Source organism: Chrysochloris asiatica, unplaced genomic scaffold (assembly GCF_000296735.1).
Source record: "Chrysochloris asiatica unplaced genomic scaffold, ChrAsi1.0 scaffold00238, whole genome shotgun sequence".
NCBI classification, from domain to species: domain Eukaryota; kingdom Metazoa; phylum Chordata; class Mammalia; order Afrosoricida; family Chrysochloridae; genus Chrysochloris; species Chrysochloris asiatica.
The window spans coordinates 1,593,834-1,614,075 of NW_006408756.1; the positions used below are offsets into that span (position 1 = coordinate 1,593,834).

The 20,242-nt window shown below is 54.6% G+C and overlaps 1 protein-coding gene across 1 annotated transcript; it reads left to right on the forward strand.

Annotated features, from left to right (window-relative positions):
• The first annotated feature begins 299 nt into the window (after positions 1 to 299).
• On the forward strand, positions 300 to 8,720 carry GATA5 (GATA binding protein 5). The gene is made up of 6 exons (XM_006873358.1): positions 300 to 816; positions 2,140 to 2,315; positions 7,400 to 7,525; positions 7,912 to 8,003; positions 8,334 to 8,451; positions 8,565 to 8,720. The coding sequence occupies exons 1-6, from the start codon at positions 303 to 305 to the stop codon at positions 8,718 to 8,720; spliced, it is 1,182 nt and encodes a 393-aa protein (XP_006873420.1). The 5' UTR covers positions 300 to 302.
• Positions 8,721 to 20,242: the final 11,522 nt, after the last annotated feature.

A 20,242-nucleotide genomic window follows, 5' to 3' on the forward strand; every position in this document is an offset into this window, starting at 1 on the left:
GTGAGTGTCCCCGCCCTGCGCCCTCCACGCGCTCCCAGCACGCGAGACCCTTCGACCACACCTTCTTCGGCCGAGCGGTGGAAGTGGTGGGTTTGACACTTCAGCCGCCCTAGGGACTCCGCGCGGGCCAGCTCCCTCCGGCTCCAGAGGCGCTCTGGGAGCAGCCTGGCCGTAGAAGAGGGAGCGCGCGAGGCTTCAGCGGTGGCACCTGCGGGCCCCGAGCGCTGGCGGGTCTACACACGGCCGGCCGTGACACTGACGACTGCCCCTCTTCCCTGCAGGTCCCGGCGGCGCCCGGGAAGATGTACCAGAGCCTAGCTCTGGCCCCAAGCCCCGGACAGGCCGCCTACGCCGACTCGGGCCCCTTTCTACACGCGCCGAACACTGGCTCCCCGGTGTTTGTGCCTCCGGCGCGCGTGCCTCCCATGCTACCCTACCTGCCGGCGTGCGAGCCAGGCCCGCAGCCGCCAGCGCTCGCCGCGCACTCCAGCTGGGCGCAGGCAGCCGCCGACTCATCTGCCTTCGGCGCCGGAAGCCCCCATCCTCCGCCCGCGCAGCCTCCGGGGGCCACTGCATTCCCCTTCGTGCACAGTTCCTCGGGAGCCGGCGGCGGCGCGGGGGGCCGGGACGGCGGAACCTACCAGGCTGCTCTGCTGGGTCGGGAGCAGTACTCGGCTCCGCTGGGGCGATCCATGGGCGCTTCGTATCCCAGCCCCTACCCGGCCTACGTGAGCCCCGAAGTGGTCTCGACCTGGGCCAGCGGACCCTTCGACACCAGCGCCCTGCCGGGCCTCCCGGGCCGAAGAGCTGCCTTCGGTGAGTCGGGGTGTGGGGGCGTCTTCTCTTGATTCGGTCTGTGTGCTGGCTTGCAGTGCGCAAACCCGCACCCTGCGAAATGCCGTCCGCCACGGCCAGAACTTTGCGTTGGGAGAGCAGCCGGGTAGGCCCAGAACTCAGGGACTTGAGAACCGATCCAGCTTCTGTTTTCACCGATTAATAAGAAACATTTCCACTCATCTCAACCCCAAGTCACTTTCTGGATCTTGACAATCAGGAGTCTAAGATTTGAACGTTTTTATGAAATCGGTTTCCGAAATTATTTCTGTAAAACTCACAATGCCCTTTTGAATAGCGGCCTCAGTCGTCTCTTTACTCACTGCCCTTGAGTGGGTCCCAACTCACAGCACTTTGTAGGGCAGAATAGGGGCGTTCCTTAGAGTTTAGGAGACTGTACATCTTTACGGGAGGGAGCAGACAGCCTCAGTTTTCTCCCACAAAGCAGGAGCGGCTGGTGGGTTTGAATCGCCAACCTTGCAGTTAACAACCAAACGTTTAACCCACCATTCTCTGGAATGTTGATTAACTCCTATTGGAGGCCTGCTTTCGATTGCTCCGTGAGCATACATTTGAATCATCGGATTGCAGGCCTCTGAAACTCCACCCCGGTTCTGAGAAGTTGGCGCCAGCGCTTTTTCTACACGGTGAGGGAGCGTGCTTGGGAACTCCAAGTCGAGGGCCACGCCCTCCTTGTTGGGTGCCCCGCTAGCACCCCCAGGAGCCATCCCCCCCTGCTCTGCCCTTCCGAGCTGCAAGTTGGCCGATGATGCCCAGGCAGCCCCGTATCTGGTGCCACCCCAGACTCAGACCAGGAGCCGTCCTGCCCTATCCCACTCGTCTTCCCCAGCGCTTGGCCGGGACCCTGAGGGATACACAGCGGCCCCACCCCAGGCCTTGTGTGAAGCAGAAAGCGCCTGTGCCCTGGTTTTTGCCCTGTTCATGCCTCTGTCTGGGGGGTATAGAGGATGGGCCTTCAGGGGGGTTCCCAAGTACAGGTGCTGGAGAAGGACTCAAAAGACAGGGATTCCCAGGGGACCCCCCATGGTATTTACTAACTCCCTTTATAAAAGCATCCCTAACGATTTACATTCTGTACAAATTTTACTGTTTGTAAATTTAAAGCAAATTTTTAAAGCTTAAGTAAGCTTCACTAATGAACTGATTTGCTTTAAAGTAAGATAAACTCATGACAAATAAAGATAAAGGTAAAACTTAGAGTAGGGAGAAAGACAGGCAGGGTTGTGGGTGGGGGTCCTAGGCTCCATGTGAGGGCAATCCCCCCACTAGCTGCCTGCCCCCCAGTGTCCGACTTCTTGGAGGAGTTTCCCGGAGAAGGTCGCGAGTGTGTCAACTGTGGGGCCCTGTCCACACCGCTGTGGCGCCGGGACGGCACCGGGCACTACCTGTGCAACGCATGTGGCCTCTACCACAAGATGAACGGCGTCAACCGGCCGCTGGTGCAGCCGCAGAAGCGCCTGGTGAGTGTGGCAGTGTGACAGCTGCTCTGTCCCTGTGACCCACCCAGGGACTAAAGTGACTGGGAATGGGGTAGGGGATTCGTGTGCTTGTGTTCAAGGGAGTGAGAGAGATCTCGGACAGAGGGGTGCGCTTCCTCGGGGTCCAGGCTTAGCCCTTCTCAGACTTTCCCTGACAGCACCTGAGAGACTGGGGGCTTTAGGACAAGGGGAGAGAGAGAGGACTGAGCCCCGGACCTGTGAGCGTGACTGGACAGACCTAGGTGTCCCTCTTTGGCTCAGCTTCTCTTGTCCACCTGGCAGAGCTGAGAGACTAGGGTTGGGGAGGTCTCGTGCAGGGGAGTGAGCTGTGAGCCGGGACTTGGGACCGGGACAGGGAGACTGACTGGGGCCTTCCGGATACACAAACTCAGCAACACCCGTAAGGGGCTTTTTTGTTCTCCAGGCGGGAAGACCACCTGGAAGCCCAATTTGATTTTGAAAACTAATGACCGAGATGCTTAGTGAACTTCTTGGTACCGGGACCCAGGAGGACGGAAGGTGACCTCACCTGGGAAGAGGACAGCTGGCTAGCTGCTGGGGTGGAGAGAACCTTTAGTTCTGTACCAGAGCCTGCTACCTTGGGCAAACTTACTTTCAGTTTTGGTTCCTCCTGCTGTGTAGGGAGCAGAGAGTGGAGACTGGGGAGCCCTGACTTTTGCCCCAGAAACTGGTGTGAAAAGTTAAAGATAATTTCGTTCTACACTGCTTCACAAACCTTTTCTTTTTTGAATTGTAGTTTGGGTGAAATTTACAGGCACATTAGTTTTCCATTCAGTCATTGACACACAGTTTGGGTGAAATTTACAGAGCACATTCATTTTCCATTCAATCATTTATACACAGTTTGTTTCCTAACATTGGTTGCAACTTCCTCTGTAGAACAGTGTTCCTGCCACTTCCTCTCTAGGTTTCCCTCTTCCATTTGTCCTTCATTCCTGCCCCTTCCAGCCTTTTAAACTGTATCTTTGGGTCACAGAAATTTTATATTCAACTAATTTTATAAGTAACATGGCAGAGCGGAGTCTCTGAAAGCTAATGCAAGTTAACAAGACTCTAATGCTGAGATGGGGGTCAGTCAGGGGCACGTTCCTCCCACGGGTTTGAGCACAGTGTGCTAAGTCAGGTAGAAGGTTCTGGTTCGTCCTACCCGGCCCAAGGCTGCTGCTGTACCCGGCCCCAAATAGCCTGTCACGGCAGGTTGCTGCTTTGAATTGAGGTCAGCCATTTGCAGGGCTCTGGTCTCCAGTCAGAGGCCATGGTCTGTGTCAATGAGCCCACAGTGGCCCTGACTGGTCAGGCTGTTTTCAGACAGCAGCTGAGCTCCTCTTCCCCTGGGCTGGCTAAAAATCCAAAGTAGATCCTCTGCTTCTGCTTTCACCGCTGTGCCCCTGCCATCATCCCTCCCTCTTCAGCGTCCAGAGATAATGAGAGGATGGCTGATGGTGTTCCTCCCTCCCGTCAGTGTAGACGACTGATAGGTTGTGTGTATACACAGCCAAGGGCTCTCCAACCCCCAAACAGCCACCCCACTGAGCACCAGAACATAGGCTAAACCAGGCCCACAGCCAAGGTCAGAGTGGACGCCACCCTGGTGCCAGCCGGGGAATGCCCAGTGCCACATGCCACATGTGGCCAAGCGTCCTTGGCTGAACTCCGGCCTTGCTACTCACCGCCTCCCATTCCTTCCTGCTACCGTCATGGACTTCTGGCCCCTAGAACCATATGCCTCCTCATATACCAACTCGCAGAGAGCACACAGGCTTTACCATGTCTTCTGTCCACCACCCAGCTCTCTCCGGAGCATCCTGCAGAGATAGGGGACCATTTTAGACGCCACCATCTGGAGATAGGGGTGGTGGGCTCTGGTCTGAGAAAAGGCTGCAAGCTATGGTGAATTGTAGGGTTTTTTTCCTAAGTGCCTCTCCACACCAGCTCCAATCTCTCCCTCTCTGTACCTCCTACCAGCGAGGCGCCAGCCCCACCCGGTTTATCTTGGTCTCAGACTCACAAGGGGCCTGGAGTTCGGAGCCACTGAGCAGGCTTTGAAGTCCCACTTCCTTTGAAAACAACAGACCAGAGAAGAGGAAAAAAACGCAGCTGGGAGGGGCTGACTGTGGGGATTGGTGCCTGTCTGGACAGTGAGGAAGGACAGATGGAGGCCCGTGCATCCAGCAGAGCATGCAGGGCCTGGGATGCCAGCATGGGAGTCCCGCGGGAGTGTATCCTCAAAGTGTACTTGACTGGGGAGGACATCTGTATCTCCACAACATCCTCAGCCCCTTGGCTCCTCTGAGCCTCAGTTTCCCTTTGTAAAGTGGTTTTCTGAGGGGGAGCAGGGTAAAGGTCACAGAGGATGCTGGGGCATCCTAAAGGGCCACACTTTTCTCCTGTGCTCTTAATTTTATCAAAGTAAAGCATGCTCATTGTCAAAGATTCAGACTTTGCCTCTAGGCTTTATCTTTGAGCACCCAGGATGTAAGGCCATGGGTATAGCCATCTGGGAGGTTTGTAGACAGTGTTTCATGAATATTCACTTTGGGCTTCCCTTTCTCTCCAGAGTTGGTTTTGTAGACACAGTTCTGAGCACAGCTCTGCCTCCTCTCCAGGTGTGTGTGTACACATGTGCATATGTGGGAGTGTGTACGCATGTCTATGCAGGTGTGGGTACAGGTGTGTGTGCACGTGTGCATGTGTGTGTTGTGTGGGGAGATGTGCACATGTGTATGCAGGTATGCGTAGAGGTGTGTGTGTATGCAGGTGTGTGTAAAGTTGTGCATGTGTGTGTTGTGTGGAGGTATTTGTGCACGTGCATGCAGATGTGTGTACAAGTGCATGCAGGTGTGTGTACAGTTCTGTGTGTGTGTTGTGTGCAGGTGTGTGCATGTATATGCAGGCATGTGTACAGGTGTGTGCATGTATGCATCTGTATGTTGTGTGGCATGTGTTTGCACATGTGTATGCAGTTATGTGTACAGTTGTGTGCACATATGCACATGTGTGTTGTGTGGGGTATGTGCACGTACCACGTATGCATGCAGGTGTGTGCGCATGTGTGACTATGCACTCACATGCTACTGAAGACAGCACTGCCACCAGCAGCAGCCCCACCTCACGTCTGTCTTTGTGCCCCCTCCAATGTCTGTAAGCAGGACTTTTAGGAGGAAGTGGCCTGAAGGTCAGAGGAGATAGCATTCTAGCACTGTGATTCATGGGGTTTCAAGGACACTGATGTTTTTTCTGAATCGTGGGGACAGTTCTGTGAACTCTAAGTGACTGATGATTGATAACAGCACCCAGGATCCCCAGTGGAGAGAGAGGGACAGGCCTGAAGGCATAGCTGGAGGCAGGAACCATAGTGGGATTCCAAAAGGTAGTCAGGGTCCCCAGATAAAATACAGCCCCCCCCCCCCCCGCAGGCCTCACATGGATTTGAGAACCACTGCAGGTGGTTTTCATGCCTAGACTGTTGCGTGGACATGCTTGGTGCTCTCTGAGGTCCACATCCCACTGAACGTCCTCTTGGCTAAATCTGGTGAATCCAGGAAGCCAGAGGACAGTGGGTCCAAGGTGTGGGGCTCAGCGCCAGCCGTGAAAAGCAGTAGCCTTCTGGATGAGGGAGTAGCTGACTTGGAGTCCAGTGCTCCTGCTCAGAGGACAGTCACCATCTGCCCCAGAGTCGGGGCCTCAGTCAACCCAGTGACCTCCACAGTGACCTGGCTCCAGTCCTGCCCACCCCTCCAAGCCTCTGAGAAACTCCGAATGTCTGGACACCAGGTCCAACTCAGCTGTGGCATCAAGGCCATCTGCCCAGGGACAGAGTGGCTATCCTCCCAGCCCTCTTGGCTATTCCCGCTCCGGCCACAAGGCTTCATCCCTCCTCTCCTCTCAGCCGAGATTCTACATGGCGGAATTCTCTGGAACCTCTTGTAGGACCGCCTGCAGCATGGGGCTGGGTGGGGTGGCCAGGAGCCGCTGTCTGTGTCTGAAGACTGTTGTCCATCATTGCAGATCACCTCTGTACTGGTGTCCAACTGACCAGGAGACCTCCAGCACCCAACCCTTTGTCCTAACCAACTGATGGCAGTCTGGGGCAGGAAGGGATCCAGGATTGAGGGCATATGGGGCACTGAAGCCATCCGTGTCTGGCCCCACATCCAGGGTGAACTCCTCTGGTGCACACACAGCTCTGGCTTTCTCTTCACAGTGGCCCATTACCTCTGCCCTGGACTGGGTTCAGACTCAGGGAGGTAGCGGGGGCGCTGAAAACATCACAGAGTTCCATGTGGTCAAGTGATAGGAGCCTGGGTGTCACAGGCAGGGACCTCTGGGGTGAGGGAGACTGGGAGGGTGGAGTCACCTGAGAGATGGCAGCATTGGGCTGCAGGGGCTTGAGACTACTTAAGGAGGCTGCAGGGCACCATCACCTGAAAGGGTTAGCTCAGCCGGAGGCTGCAGGGCACCATCACAGCCCTGAAAAAGGTAGGTCAGCCAGGATGATGGAGATGCTGAGCTGGTGGTCGCCTCCTGAGCAGACTTCAAGGGGATGCCCAAGCAGATGGCACCCAACACACTTGGCCATCTGGCCAGTGGTCACTAGGAGCCATGGAAAGTTCTTGAGTTGAGGTGTTGCTGCTGAGAATGGACCGATGGACACAGCATCTTCCTTCTTAGAAGCAAGGTGAATGCCGCAAACACTGAGTTCAGGACTAGAGCGTGGGGTCCATTGTTCTGGGCAGTGCTTTACCACCAGCACATGCTAGTGCCGGAAGAGATGCCACAGGAAGATGGTAGCAGGTCCCCCGTTCACTTTGTCCCTAACCCCACAGCCAGCCAGGGTAGCTCTATTACCCCACTTTACTGATGGGGAAACTGAGGTCCAGAGAGACTCTAGAGTCATCTGAGACTTGCCAGAACTCACAGCCTCAGCCCCTTGAAGTCCCCTACTGACTAGGGGTCAGTCCTGGCACTAGCTCCTGCCCACCCCCACCCCTGCCCCTTCTCCAGCGTCCAGCACTGAGCCCTCAGAGACCTTGCTTTTCCCACAGTCCTCCTCCCGCCGTGCCGGACTCTGCTGCACCAACTGCCGCACAACCCACACCACACTGTGGCGGCGGAGCGCCGAGGGCGAGCCCGTGTGCAATGCCTGTGGCCTTTACATGAAGCTACACGGGGTGAGCGGGAGCGGGCGCGAAGGGAGGATGGTCCTAACGTGTGGCTCCCCCCGCCAACAGGGTAGGCAGGAGTGGGAGGGAAGGGAGGGTGGTCATAAGTGTAACCACCACCATGGGGTGAGTGGGAGCGGGCAGGAAGGGAGGGTGGCTGTAAGATGTGACCCCCGCCAACCGCCCACACCAGGCTCCTTCAGAAGGTGGGTCTTGTGCTGTTACACAGAGGCTTGGACACCCAAGTCCTCCCTCAGTGCGCCCCAGTCTCAGCTGCCATGGGTGCCTTCAAGCCTGTGAGGGAGTATGCTGGCCAGTGGGGGCTGTGAGGACTTTGGCAGAATCCGGGAGGGGGACAGGGACTGGTCTAGCGACCACCCCCTGCCACCTACCAGGTGCCTCGACCTCTGGCGATGAAGAAGGAGAGCATTCAGACTCGCAAGAGGAAACCCAAGGGCACTGCCAAGACCAAGGGCTCATCAGGTAGGTCAGGTGCGAGGACCAGTGCTGGGGAGGTGGAGCCCTGCCTGTGGGTGCATGTTCTTCTAGCAAGGTTGCTTTTAGGGTCTTGAATTCCACCATTAGAAATTGATATGTTTGGCTGAAGCATTGCCTTCCCAAAATACTAATGCTCCCAGCTCTGCCCTCTGGTGAATTTGGTTGGGGAGGGTCAGGTGTGTCTACTCCCCAAGCATTAGGTAGAGTGGGAGCTGAGTTGGCCTCACCCACCCCCTGACTTGTTGTGTGGCCCTGAGGTGGAAGAGAAAGTGTGATCTGATGTGTAAATGCCTACCTTCCCTGCAGGATCTGCCCCGAGCACCAGCTCAGCAGACTCCCCATCCTCTGTCCCCAATTCCAAAGGCTCAGTGGCCACTTTGAAACCCGAGTCCAGCCTGGCATCCCCAACTTGCCCTGGGCCCAGCATTACCTCCCAGGTAAGGGACAGGTGGGGCGGGCACCCGGAGCTCACTCCCGACTGACTCCTGACTCCCCACTCATCAGACCAGCAAGGCCAGCTGGTTCTCATGAACCCTCCACCCTCCCTCAGGCCTCCAGCCAGGTGGAGGAGCCCCCGCCTCCAAGTCACTTGGAGTTCAAGTTCGAGCCGGAGGACTTTGCCTTCTCACCCACTTCCTTGGGCCCCCAAGCCAGCCTTGGTGGGGCCCTACGCCAGGAGGCCTGGTGTGCACTAGCCTTGGCCTAGGCCCCAGACTCTCAGCATCTGGTATCTCCCCGGAAGAACACCCATCCAACCTGCCTGTTGGCTCTTTGGGGCACAGCACAGATTTCAGCCACCCACCCACCACCAAGACTCTGGACATCCAGTGGCCTCTAGCTCACAGCACGGGGCTGCCTCAGCCTGCAATGGGAACACTTTGGTGCTCAGATGGAGTTAGAGGAAGGCCGGTGGGAGAGGGACATGAACTCCCAGGCAGCAGAAGGACCCCCAAGTACTGTGTGAAGTTCTGGGCCTTGCTGGCCGCTGTCCCTATGCTCCTGGGGCGCCCATCACCAACTTGAATTCTTCGTCAACACTTGCCGTTGACATGTTTACGGGCTCTGGGGTTGGAAGACCCCTGACCTCATGCTGTGAAATACGATCCCAAACCCACCCGTAGGCCAAGTGGATGAAGAAGAAGGAGGCAGACATGGAGCCCCCAAGGCCTCGTCCCACAATTAACATAGAGCTATAGGCACAGAGCATGGTCCCTCCTCTGAGAACAAGCTGACAGGACTCAGTCTGAAGGGGAAGCCTTCCATGACCAAGTCAGGACTATTTATTTCCACTGTTTTCCCAGGGGGGCAGGAAAGGGCTTGGTTCTGACACAATCCATGTGATAACTATGTCCCATTGATGGACTGTCTGGGATCCTGTGTGAACCAACCATTCAGAGACACTGTCAGAACTGAAATGGGGTGTCCCAGCTTACCTGGCCATCCCATGAGCCCTACTGTCCCAACAGAATTCTCAGTAACATCCCTTTTACTCACAAAAGACCCCCAGCCCCAGTTTGAACCATGAATGCTCTGTAATGCTGGCTCCAGGCCTTCCTACCTAGTAAACTGTGAGGGGTCTCAAAGAGATAAAGGTGTGAAGGAAAATGGGGCCCCCCCACTGCTGCCCTTCACCAACAAAACCTGATTCTTTCAGGGAAACCAGAAAAATTGACTTCGTATGTGTGAAAATTTTCAATGTAAAGTTTTAAAAGAAAATCTCAATTTGTTTCCAATTTTTTTAAGAAATCATATGAGCCAACAAAAACCGCTTGCGTGATCACATAAGTCATCGTACTTAAAGCTTCTCTAGGGCCATCTGTCCACCCTGAAGTTGGCTTTCCCCAAATCTTTCCTCCCAATCTCGGTGGATGTTGCCTGTTTCTATTTTTGTGATAAATTACACAGGAAGAAAGGTTGTTAAATAAAGACCTTCAACCTTGTTTCCCTTTTCTCCTTTGCCTGAGGGGTCTTACCCGCCCTCCTCCTCCCAGCCCTGGGTCCCCGGTGACTCTCAGCCTGCTTTCAGAACCTATCCCAACAGCGAGTTGTCTGACTTCACTGGGCCCTCTGGGCTGGAAGAGAAACATCCTCACTCATGCCCTCAGGACAGGTAGCCTGGTCCTGGGTGTCTCTGTGCTTGGAGTCAGAGACTTGGGATCCTGTGAAACCCAAGGAGACTTCCTGGAGGGTCCAGAACCAGACGGATGGAGAGGAGGGCCTATTCCAAGAAACAGGGTCACCAGGGAAGGTGGGAACTAAGAGGAAAAGGGGGAAGAATGCCTTCCTGTGACATTTCATTTTTCAGGATGTGCAACAAGGCAGCTGGGTGCCCCCCCTCTGGACATGGTCCCTTACTACTAAATTTAAGCCTTTCTCCCGAGTGCCTCTCAGAGCCGGAAGCTGTCCAACGGGACTTAATATAGCCAGCCGCTGGGCACCCCCTTCCTGTGGCCCTTCCTCCTGATCGCCCACCCAGCACTCTGCCTGCTAGTTGTAAACAATCAAAGACAGTGGGATGGGGCATTTCTATGCCTCACTTCCCATCTTGTGAACTTGGAGTGGTGAGGGAATGCCTCAATATCTCAAAATTCTCTGGGGACCCCACAACTGTTGCCTATGGTCTCCAGGAAGTGCCCACTGGGCCCTGCTGGGCACCTGGGAGGGAACAGTCCCTCCAGAAAAGAAGCAGGAAGTGGGGTAAACCCCAGACTGCCTGACAGCAAGAGCCAGAACAATGTCTAGGACCAGCTTCTTCCTCTCCCTGTAGCAGTTGAGTGGTCAGCTCCTTGGCCACCTGGCATACTGCCCAGTCCTGTACCATCCCCATGACCAGTTGGCTGATTTTCAGAAGTAGATCTGCAGGTCTTTCTTTCTAGCCTTAATCTGAAGGCTCCACTGAAATTTACTCAGCATCCTGGCACCATGGAAACTATCACAGACAGCACATGAGCTGCATTGGTCAGGAATTGAACCTGAGCTTCCCTCATAGAGCTTATGAATCCTACCCCTGGACCACCTCTGCCCCCACTCCCACTTAGACCCCTGCGTTCATCACTTCCCACCAAAAAGCAGACTTATGTGTGAAGGGCCTTGACCACAAACGGTAGACCTTGCCCCCGGGAGCATGCCCCTTCCCACACATTCTTATGGTCCCGGGATTTTGTCAGAGGCCATGAAACCCAATGCCTTGCTTGCAGTTTCCTAAATCTGCAGCTCACTGCATGTGTCACGGCACACACCGCGTGCGCAGCTGTCCTGGCTGAGCATCACCCAGCGGCTCCCTCAGGATGCCTGCACTAGGTTAAACCTGCCCGAGGGCATCCGCATCTGCTTGCAGAACTGTGAGCTGAGGCCTGCTGCCAATGGCTCCCTGCAAGCCAGGAGTCCGTTCTTCAATCCCTCATCAGAAAGCCCGTCCATGCTTATAAAGAAGGGGAAACAGACACATGGGGCTAACTTCTTAGCTGACCAAATAAGGACAATTTTTAGAAACCACCACTCGTCATCATCTGCATCACGAAATGTCATTTCACCACCAGGCCGCTGGAGGCGCCATCCGGGAACCTGCTCAGCCCCGCCTCCACCAGCCCCTTGAGCTTCTTCCACTTACGTGGGGTCTTTGGGGATTTGAGACAGTGGCTCAAAACAGAACACTGGGGGTGGGGAGAAGAGACCTAGGTCTGGGGTGGTTGGCAGACCGCTCGCTCGCCCTTGGATGCATGCCAGGGGTCCCCACCCCTTTTCTTGGGGACATCAGACCTGCAGTAGGGGTTGTTCTGCAATTCGGGGTTCACCCCAGCTGCCTGTCACAATGGACACATTTGGGGTCCCAGGACAAACCCAGGTGGAGGATCCCACTGTGCCCCACTGAGCTACTGGGTCCAAGGGACACACTCGGGTCTCCAGTTCTCAGCAGTCCTGGCTACAAGGCCCTCGTGGGAGTAGCACTGAATGGGACTTGGTCAGAGCCCGAGAGGAGGGGGAGGGGCTCTGAATACTCCTCCCAGAAAAGTCCACCCCCAGGCCAGACTGGGGATCCCCTCCCACCTCCACATACCCTAAGCATGTACTAAAGGGGCCCTGAAGAACCAGGACCCCACGAAGAGCTGGGAATTGAGGCCAGGATCCCCATGCCCTGAGACTATGGGCGTCTCCCCAGTGAGCACCTCTCGAGGCCAGAACTCTAGCCCTTAGTGACGTGGTCCCTGAAAGCCACACAGAGGCCGAGGCTGCGCCCCCTCCCCATGCCCTGCTTGTCCGCCAAGATACTGACAGGGGCGGCTCCAGCCGCCTTATTTATTATCTGATAAAACGCTCTCGGCACCATGGTGGACGGCGGCTGGCCTCCCTGGGGGGGGGGAGGGAAGTAGAGTGGGGGACTGGCCATAGTGAGTCTTGTCCGGCCCAGGCAGGACACACTGAGGAGCCCTGTCCTTTCCCAACCAGTGGCCCATAGCTGCCCTCAGACTCTTATGTGTGTCCCCCACAGCTCCTGGTCCTCAAAATTCCCTTCTTTCTGTCCACTGCTTTCTGCCACAGCCTATTCCGTGGTCCGCCTCTCCCCACCCCTACTTGGCAGGAGCGCTGAGGTCCCACAGTGCAAACCAGGGCCTGCTTCTCCTTCCTTCCAGACACAACCGTCCCCCTCACCTCCGCCACCCCGGTCCTGGGTCCTGCCCCTGCAGCCACCCACATTCAGGCCCCCCAGACTATCTCAACCTCTTGGAGCCCCAGCTGGGGTTCTGGTGTATGTAGCAATAGAGGATAAACAGTGGACTGCTAAACACAAGGTTGGTGGTTCAAACCTACCATCTACTCCTCAGAAACCCTATACAGAGTCATTATGCATTGGAATTGACTCAACAGCACTGAATACAGTAACAAGCCTGCTAGATCCAACATACATGTACAGAACACTCCCCTCAACCACAGACTGCCAATTGCCTGGGCCCCAGCTGGTCCCTGGGTGTGGTCAGCATTCCAAGGGGTGGGGCAGAGCTTGGCATGGCTGGTGAGTTCAGGAGGGCTGGAGGAAGCTCGGGGCCTCTGGGTCCAAGTCAGGAGGTGTCTGGTAGTGGGGAGTCACTGAAGAGAGGAAGCAGACAGGAGCTACATCTGACTGCAGGGTAGCAGGGTCCCTGGAGAGGCTGAGGGTCTTCAGGGAAGCTGAAAGTGGCATGTAGTCATGAGGCTGTGGTGGTGGGCTGCTTGGGGAATGGGAGTAAACAAAGCCAGAAACAGCAGCAGGAACCCACTGACCCACGGGGGTGGGGAGAGCAGGCAGGCCATGGCCCAAAGTGGGATGGAACACTGGCCAATAAACCCATGGAGGAGTAGACCCCAGGAAAATTTGGAGGAGCTGAGTACGGCAGTGGGGAACCCCATGGTCAGAGGGTGAGCAAGAACCTCAGAGAGGGGCAGCAAGACCAATCGACCAAGTGGGCAAGGGTGTCCTTAAGGATCTATGAGCAGGACCCTCCCCCAGGGGCCTCAAGACCACTCCTCATTTAGGAGTTTGATGGGGCCAAGACCTAGCTGCACTAGAACCAGGTCAGAACCGAGCTGCTTTGAGCAAACTCAGCCCCCCTGCAGACCCCTCCTCAGGTGAGAAAACCCAAGAAAAGAGGTTGTGGGAGTCAGTCTGTATTTTCACCCAGAACAGAAACACTGCGTGGGCGTTGTGAAAAATGTTTGAAGGACACAGAAGAGGGTCTCTGGGAACCGCAGCTGAAACTGTCTCAGGGACAGGCATGTGCCGCATGCTGAGTCAACATGGACTCTGAGAGCAAGGGCTGGACAGTCCCTTTTCTGCAAGTGACCAGGCTCAGCACCAGGGGCTAAGGGCTCATCATGGCTTCTGGAGAGGTCTCCCAGGCCTGGCTTCATCTACCAAAGTCACAAAGCCAAGGTGTGTGTCCCCACCATCAGCTAACATCTTCTCCTGTCCTTCCCTCCTGCAGACACCCCAGCCTGCTACCTTGGCCGGCCCAGAGTTAGGGTTTGTAGATGCCCCTGCTGTTCCTGGAGCCTGCTACAAGTTGCTTCTCAGGCCTGGCCGTAAATTCTCCCTCAATCTCAAAGGCAGGCACGTTGAGTGCCTCTTGGGCTTGTGAAGCATCCCTGCACAACTTTATTTGAGTATTTAATTTCCTTTCTCGTTCACAAAATAAACAAGGGTGATTTATTGGGAAGCAAAATGCGTTCAGGCTCTGTGTCGTCCGGGGACCACAGCGCAGTAAATTGCCTCGAGAACTTGACCTGGGGAAGTGTCTCCTTTTAAGTGATGGTCAGGCAGGAAGTGGTCCGATCTCATATTTTAGTTGGAAAGGACGTGGCTGGGCAGGCGGCCTTCAATCTCCCACAGGAAGACCTGGGGGAGCAGAGTTTTAAGTCTGAGAACCTGGAGAAGCATCTGCCAGCAAGGAAGGGCACTGGGAGTCAGGAAGCCAGCGGTATTAGGTGCCTTCAGTACTTAGTTCCACATCTTCATCAGAAAACCTCACCACCGCTCACCCTGACTGCCAGGAGTGGGGGCTACAATCTGGTCGCAACATCTCTTTTGGGAAACAGACACTTGGACTCCAGGACCAATGAGGGCTGGGGGAAATGTCCCCCACCCCTTTTCCTCTGGAACCAATATGGAGAGTCGCTGAAAGGAGGGACCCCCCCCCCCAAAGCCAACGATAATAAGGTTGGGTGATGGCCTATCTCTCCTGAACTATACTAAACATCCATCCATCCTGGTGTGGTGCCCTAGGATAAGCACTGGGCCACAAGGTCAGTAGTTCAAACTCAGCAGCCACTCACCAGAAACCCTGTTACAAGGTCACTATGAGTCGGAACCAAACTGAGGGCCCTTAGCAACACCAACATCCTGACCTGGGAACACCAATGAACGTGCTCAAGGCTAACCTAAAGACGGGACGTTTTAATCCACTCACAGGTACCTTAGAAGAACGGTCTGATGATCTACCTCCAAAAACAGCCACTAAACATTCTGTGGAGCCCAGTTCTACTCTGACACACATGGGGTCACCGTGAGTTGGGGCTGACAACAGCTAGATTGATTTTTGGTTGAATGTGACTGGGGGACTCCCAAGCCTCCTTTTCTCTCCCTTTTCCCCTGTCCTTTGTCCCCAAGGATAGGAAGATGTGGTCATGGGTACCACATTCAAACCGACAAGCACTGCCTCCAAGTCACCCAGCCCAGAACCTCAATGTGGCTTAGCTGAGTCAGGCGCCCAATCTCAGTGCTCAGCTGGCTGTACCCTGTGTGGCTTCTGTTTAGGGCCAGGGGCCAGGGCCTCTGGGCTTCAGCAAAGACACAGCTGACGTTAATAGTGCTCATTGCCTTAGGGATAGCCTTTCTCTGGCCCCCCAGCCAGGGCAGCAGGACCTGTTGGTGGTGACCACTAGCACTGCCCGAGGAAGACTGTGGAGTGGTGGTGGGCAGGTCATCTTCAGAGGGACTTGACCTCGAGTGGCCCTCACCACTGATGCATGGGGATGACAAGTCCATGGGCAGACCAGAGTGGACATTCTTTGCGCTTGGGGGTGCTGCTTATATCTGGTAGTGTTGGGAGAGGGGGATCTGCTCGGCCCTGTTTCCTTAATTACCTTTGGTTCTGTCCACCACTGAAAGTCTCCAACTATTATTGTAGAATTATTTCCCCTTTTAAAACTTCATCTATTTAGGGGTGCTATGGCTAGTGGAAGCCCTGATGTGGCACAGTAGGATAAGCACTGGGCAGCTAATTCCAAGGTCAGTGGTTCAAACCTGTCAGTCCCTTCTCGGAAACTCTATACAGGTTTGTTATGAGTCAGGATGCAGTCAGACCTGAGTCGGGACTGGTTCCACAGCCTTAACAACAGCAACCACGTGGTTCAGTGGGTTAAACAGTGGGATGCTAAGCAGAAGGGCAGAGATTTAAATCCACAGTGTTCCTGGGGAGGAAGATGAGGCATCTGCTTCTGTAAAGATTTATAGCCTTGAGGTCGTCCCACCTGTCCTACCAGGTCACCAGGAGTTGGAATCAACTTGACAGCAATAGGTTTGGTTTAGCGTTCATTGTTAGGTGTATTTATGTTTATATTGTTACACCATCTTGGTGATTTGGCCCTTTTATTGATCTATGCTGTCCTTTATCTTTTATAGCAGATTTTCACTTCAAGTCAACACCCACTCCTCACTTATCAGTATGGTTAGCTTCCAAAGACCAGGTCATCATACAGAAGTACAGGGTGAGCACATCGGAATAACTGCCAAATTACATCACTCCATAACTGCCAAACCATTGAGGACCATGGCCCAGCCAAGTCAACACATCATCACAGCCAATGTAGCTCATACCCTGGCATTAATACATCTTTAATGCACAAAATATTACATAGTTAATTGTTTTCCTATGGTCATAAATGGAAAATGTCTGATCATGAAATCATTGATAAGTGAAGAGTAGATGGTTTGGGGGTGTTGTGGGGTTTTTTTCGTGATATAACCACCCCAACTCTCTTTTGATTATTTGGATGGAATATTTTTTCCCATCCTTAAACTTTCAAGTTATTTGTGGTTTGGAATCTCAAGTGGATCTCTTGTAGACAACATATAGTGGGGTCATTTTTATCCATTCTGTCGATCTCTGTCTTTTGATTGGAGAGTTTAACACGTTTACATTTAAAGTAAAAAGGAAAGAGTCACTTCTACCATTGTGCTATGTTTTCTGTGTGCCCCATACCTCGTACATCCATCATTTTCTCCATTACTCCCTTCTTTTGTATCTAGTTGATTTTTTGTAGTGAGCCATTCTGATTCATTTTTCATTCCCCTCTGTATGCAGTTTTATAGATGAGACTCCTGAGGTGGGAGAAGAGAAGAGACTTACTTGGCGTGGGCACTGTGTGCCCTCCAGCCCACATAGGTGCTTTGTGGCATATGGACTCCCCCAAACCCTCAATCTTGCTCAGCTCCTCCACCAGCCTTTCCCAAAGTCCTCACACAAGGAGGGGCTTCCTTACATCTCCCCTCACGTGTCCTCACAACTCCCAAAGCAGGGACTCAATAAAGACCAGTCCCAGTCGGGTCATTGGTGACCAGATGGACGCACCAACTTCCAGGGTCACCAGTCCTGCAGAGAGGGGGCTGTGGCACCCCCAGACCCTCCCTTCTAGACCCAAATGGCTCTCACACTCCTTAGCAAAGCCATGTCTGAAAGAATCTTGTCAGATGGACAATAGGCACTAAAAATACCCCAGAGGCAGGCGGGATTTGCCAGGAACATCTGTAAGGTCTGTCCGGCGGAAGTTATAAATACTAAATAATGTTAATTCAGAGCTGTTAGTCATCTGGGGACAGCAATGTCCTTTGTGGGGACAAGGGGATGTTTTTCCAGATTCATAATTTATTACTCTTTACAGTTAAATTCAGCTACAGGCAGAAAAGGAAAAACTTTTTTAAAAGCAGGGTCTGCCCAACAGCCACTGAGACATAGGGCCTCAGGGAAGGTTGGGAGTGGGGGTGGGCATCACCTGTGTCCCGGCCACCAGACTGTGTGTGGTTGAAGCCATTGTCCACTGCCTGTCCCCTTTGGCAGTCTAACCAGTCAGAGAACCACCCCATGTGCCCCAGAACCCCAGGGTCACCCTAAGCCCCCCAATAGCCAAGGTTGGCCATTTCTGCACCTAGTAAGGTTCCATTTCATGCTCCGGGCTCCATCCATCCTCTTTACCACCTTGGTCCAGCCCCACCCCACCCCCTAAGTCCCTCTGCCTTCCATCTCCTCTCTCTCTAAGCCCCTATGGTTCCCCAGGGTCTCAAGACTCCACCTCTGCCCCCAGCATGGATCCCACCTGGACCCCCACCCCTGCCCGCTTCTACCTTCACACCCTGCCTGCTGTTTCTTCTCTCAGCACCCTAGCTCCTCTGCCTGGGGCACACTCTCCACTCTCTCTCCAGCCCTGCCTGGTTACTGCCTCCACCTTTGTCCACTCTCCTGTCTCTCCTGGCTCATCGTGACCACAGCCACTGGATCATCTGTGTCACTATTTGTGATGTCCCCGAGTCCCAACTCCAGGTGGCTGGCATGCAGTAGCTGCTCAGTGTGGCCATTGAGCATCCAGGCTACACAGCCCTCAGCAGAGTGCCCCTGGTACCATTGAGGGTACAAACACTGGGGCATCCAATGTACTCAGGAACCGACCTGCCCAAGGTGTGGGCTCCAGCTCAGACAAAGGTGAAAGGTCATAGCTCAGCAAGACGTAATCAAAGCACAAAGGGCTCGTGCCTGCCCCCCAGAGCCTCTGCACTCCCAGCTCCACCCAGCCCTGCCCATTACTGCCCCCCACCCTCATCCTGACGAGTACAAGGGCGTCCACTTGGCCTTGGTTTCCTCCCTGTGGTGCCCGAGGGGCCCTTTAGTGGTGAGGTCCCAGGCTAGAGTAAGCACCCACCCTCCACCTACTACAGTATCTCTGCCTCCCATTCCTGTCTCAATCTATCTCTCTCCCCACCCCGACCCCAGGAGTGACCCTCCCTGGACTGCTGGTCTCCGCCACCCCAGCCACCTATGCCCACTGCGCCTCACTTCCCTCTGTAGTTGCAAGAAAACAGGTGCCCCTCAGGTCAATGAGAGCTGAGTGGGTGGGGCAACCAAGGGTCAATGACTCGATGTCTGCCACCTGCAAGTGAGTGAGGATGGATCCCAGGGCAAAGGTTCCCGAAAAGGAACAGGCCATAAACCAAAGGGCAGGGTAACTTGGCGGCAGGGCTTTCTCCAGCAGAGGCAATGTCCCTTGGTCCTCTGCAGGGGGCTCACCACACAGCCATGGAGTCAGGCGGGTGATGGATACAAGGAACCTGCTTAGAAGACAGGTGTGTACCCAGCATTCCCCTGGTGGCTGCATGAGCCCAGATGTGAGGCCTTTGCCAGGAAGGGCTGGGAGCTGAGCCCTTAGGGAGTAAAGATTCTGGAATTGGTGAGTGTGCTGAGTGGCTTTGCCACAACAAACAACCACACTGGGGCTCAGAACAGCCATACACGTCCCCCCATGGTCTAGAGGCCAGAGTCTAAAAGCAGAGTTCAGTAGAGCCAGACTCCCCCTTCCCCTCCCCCCCCCCCAGATCCAGGGGAGAATTCTTCCTGCCTCTTCCAGCCTCTGGGGTGGGCTGCCTGCAGTCCTGGTCTCACAGCCCCACCACTGCATCCCTGCCTCTTCTTACATCTGTGTGTGTCTCTTCTTATAAGGACACCAGTTGTTGGTTTTAGGACCCAGACAGACTAAGACTGACCTGCTGGTTCCATCTCTGCTTTCTCCCCAAAGCAAGAAGGATGTGAGTCACATTATGGCTGCTACCCTTGTCTGCTGAGTGGGAATGACCCCAGGGGCAAGTGTCCCGTGACTGAGCTGGACCAGAGACCACAGGAGGTGGGGCAGGGGGTGGCTAAGGAGCATCTGGCTCTGAGGTGCAGGTGGGGACAAAATGTGAGAACAGGAGGAGGGGACAAAGGAGCAGAGAGTGGACCTCCCCCACAGTCTCCTCGGCAGCCAGCCTGACCCCACCATCATGGTTCCAGTCCTAAGAGAAGCATCCTCCAGGCGGAAGCCCCAGGCCCACCACCGCAGTGATGGCTGGGGTGGGTTTTCCATGCAGTCACCCAGTCTCTCGTGCCAGACTTTGCTGCCAGTTGGGGCTGAGGTGTCTGCTGATGTCCCAGCAGGAAGGGGCTGGGGAGGAGCCAGAAGCCATCTACACCAGGGCAGACTCACATTCTCTGCTGGGGCCACCCTGGGAGGGAGGACTTGGCCTCTCCTGTTGTCCCTGCTCCCTCCAAGGAGACAGCGGGCTCCCTCCACGCTCCGCATCCCCACGCTGGACAACGGTGCTCTGAGCTTCTACAAATCAATAAGAAAAAGCTGAGAACCTCACTAGGAAGACAGATAGAGGACATCTGGAGAAACAGATACAACTAATGACCCAGACAACCCTTCTACCTCACAATCCAAGATGCGCAAATCACGATAAAAAGATGCTCTTCAACCTACCCACCTCACTGCTGTCAAGTCCATTCTGACAAATGGTGTTAAGTGCCATCAAGTCAGCTCCAAGGATTTCTGAAATGATAAATCTTCACGGGGGCAGACAGCCTCGTATTTCTCCTTTAGATAAGCTGGTGCGTTCTGTGACCTGACAGTTAGCAGCTAATGCTTAAACCACAGTGTCATCATAGCACC